The 2,850-nt window shown below is 35.3% G+C and overlaps 1 protein-coding gene across 1 annotated transcript; it reads right to left on the bottom strand.

The window, feature by feature from the left end:
- Positions 1-883: 883 nt before the first annotated feature.
- LOC146691077 (olfactory receptor 4B13-like) lies at positions 884-1,828 on the bottom strand. The gene has a single exon (XM_085435314.1). The coding sequence runs from the start codon at positions 1,826-1,828 to the stop codon at positions 884-886; it is 945 nt and encodes a 314-aa protein (XP_085291440.1).
- Between the last annotated feature and the right edge of the window lie 1,022 nt (positions 1,829-2,850).

The raw sequence follows: 2,850 nt of genomic DNA, 5'->3' as shown, positions 1-2,850 counted from the left end.
AACTTTAATTCTTAAAGTAGTAAATACTACAGTATGTCAAGCAATGGGGATATATGATCAGATTTCAAAAAGTACAGAATTATGGTGTCATTAATTAATGTACAGAGAGAAATTTACATATAAATTTAAAAACAAAAAAAATGCAAAATAAAAGTAGGTAACAGTTCAATTACTATTTTTCCAAAATAATAATAAAAAAACCTTTATATATAAATAAATAAATACTACTGAAAAAATACAACCTAATAACACTGATCCTTATATTTATATATGGAACGTGTTTATAGGAAAAAAAAAAAGAAACATTAAGCGTTGTTAACTGACCTTTGTGATAAACTGAGATGTAACACACAGGGATTCCTGCACTAACCAGCCCTTTACAACAGAATATTTCATACAATATTTTGTTTACTTTAAACCTAAAACACTTTGAAATAAACCTGTTTAATCAACTTGCACATATATCAGCTAATATACCTTGAACATCAAGACACAGCAAGGCAAAGAAATGAAAAGTCAATTTGTGATGATTTCTGAATGGTATATAGATGAATTTTACAACAGTACTTAAAAACTCATGCAGAATCCTTTTTAAAATGAAATTCTTAGTCAAAAACATGAAAAAAATGTTGTTTTCATTTAACATTCGTGCTGGATTGAGCAAATATGTCATATATGACAAATATGTGTCATATTATGATAAATATAACAAAGAATATTAGTAAAATTAGTCTAGTCCAAATATATGTTTGCCTTAGACAAGGCAAACATGACTAAATGTTTCTGAATCAAGTGCCTTCAGAAAGACTTGTATTTATATTGCTGCATCTGTTTTGAATATTTTTGAATTGTTTTAAATAAGGAAATCTAACCTTAATGGAAATCATTTCCCTTTCAAATAAATTAAACTCAAGATTCTGTTTCGTATTTTGCTGAGTTTAAATCCATACATGAGAGGATTCATAACTGGAGGGATGATGAGAAATTCAAGAGTGATGAAGTTTTGGAGGCTTTGGTGTAAATCTCTGGAGCCAAAGCGCAAGTACATCAAATCAACAGCCATTACAGTGACATTTATGATCACAGAAGTCAGATGGGCCACACAGGTCTGCATAAACATTACTCTGTCCTCTCTGGACCTCACACATGTTTTAATAAGATATATGTAAGTCCAAATTATGAAAACATAATGAAAATAACAAATGGCAAATATCACATATGCACTGATGTTATTTGGAAAAGTGTCAGCTTCAGGACAAGCAAGTTTAAAAATTAACCAGTTTAGACATAAGGCTCTCTGAATGTTTATACCACATAACTTGAGTCTTGCTGTAAACAGGACATTAATGGAAAAAAGACAGAAAGGTGTCAGCCAGGAGAAACACACCAGCTGTGAAAGCCTCCTCTTAGTCATGAAAGAGTGGTAGTGCAGAGGTCGACATATAGCCAGATACCTGTCAAAGGCCATGACAGTTAAAATAGACAAATCACAAAAAGAAAATGAATACGCAATAAAAGCTTGTAAAAGGCACCCTTCATAGGAGATTCTGTGAGAAGACGACAGTAAATCTGAAAGGAATTTGGGGTAGAAACCTGTGGTTCCATAAAGTGCATTAATGCAAAGGCTACTCAGGAAAATGTACATAGGTTCATGGAGGCTTTCATCCAAGACAATGAGCAGCACAAGAGAAATATTGAAGAACAAAATCACACAGTAATACAGTAAAGTAACTGAGAAGAGGGGTACTGTGAAATTCATCGTCTCATTAAATCCTGACAGAATGAAACTTCTTTCATTAGACTGATTATCCATGATCAGAGGGCACATCTACCTTTTTAAAATAACAACATAACAGAGCACTGAGCTGCTGCGTCTGTACCTGACTAATGTCTGCTGTCCCTCTTCACCTCCCATTAATTATAGAATAAAATAAAATACTATATACAGTACAATAAATAGAATAAAATATACAATAGGATAGAAATAGAATGCAAATGCTTTATACAACTGAGTAAAAATACAACTTTGTCAGAAAAAGAGTATTGCACTCAGTGTGTGTGGATGTGTGTGTTTGATCAGTTAAAGTCTTTGTTGTGGAGTCTGACAGCAGTGAGGAGGAAAGACCTGCGAAATCTCTCCGTCCCACACCGTGTGTGCCGCAGCCTGCCACTGAAGGAGCTGCTCAGTGCTGTCACAGTCTCCTGCATGGGGTGGGAGATGTTGTCCAACAGGGATGAGTGTATGTTTCTGTTCTGTGTCCTGTTTGTTTCTATATGTGTCTTTCTGGCTGCTGTTACAACCAAATTTCCCCTTGTGGGACAATTAAAGGATTATTCTATTCTAATGCTGTTTCTATCAAACTATTTTTCTCCTACAGTTACACAGAGGCCTGACAACAATATCATACATTCACATTATAATGCAGCCACCTAATGTTATCACATCATATCACAACTCCACACTGTGTATCTAAGCCCTCAGTTCCCAGTCTTGTCATTCCGTCCATTCCTCATGTGTGTTTTCAGTTCAGTCCATCCAGTCAGCCAGCCAACCATTAATTTATTAATTCACTCACTCACTCACTCACTCACTCACTCACTCACTCACTCACTCACTCACTCATTCATTCATTTATTCAATTGGTATAGTCAGTCCGTCTTCTCATGTTCTGTTCATCCTGGCTTCACAACAAACATCATCCACATCCTTCACCAGCCTGCGAGTCCTGAGTTTGAGTCCTCTCTTCCTTCCACACATTACATTGTGTCACATATATAGAGACTGTTTATACATAGGGCCCAGAATTCTGTGCTAACATGAACCTTGTACAATCTGTGGTGCCAACTCAT

Source organism: Copadichromis virginalis, linkage group LG16 (genome assembly GCF_057382275.1).
Source record: "Copadichromis virginalis isolate Kocher_CV1m ecotype Utaka linkage group LG16, C_Virginalis_male_GT1.1, whole genome shotgun sequence".
Lineage (NCBI taxonomy): Eukaryota > Metazoa > Chordata > Actinopteri > Cichliformes > Cichlidae > Copadichromis > Copadichromis virginalis.
This window is presented reverse-complemented; position numbering and strand designations above follow the sequence as displayed.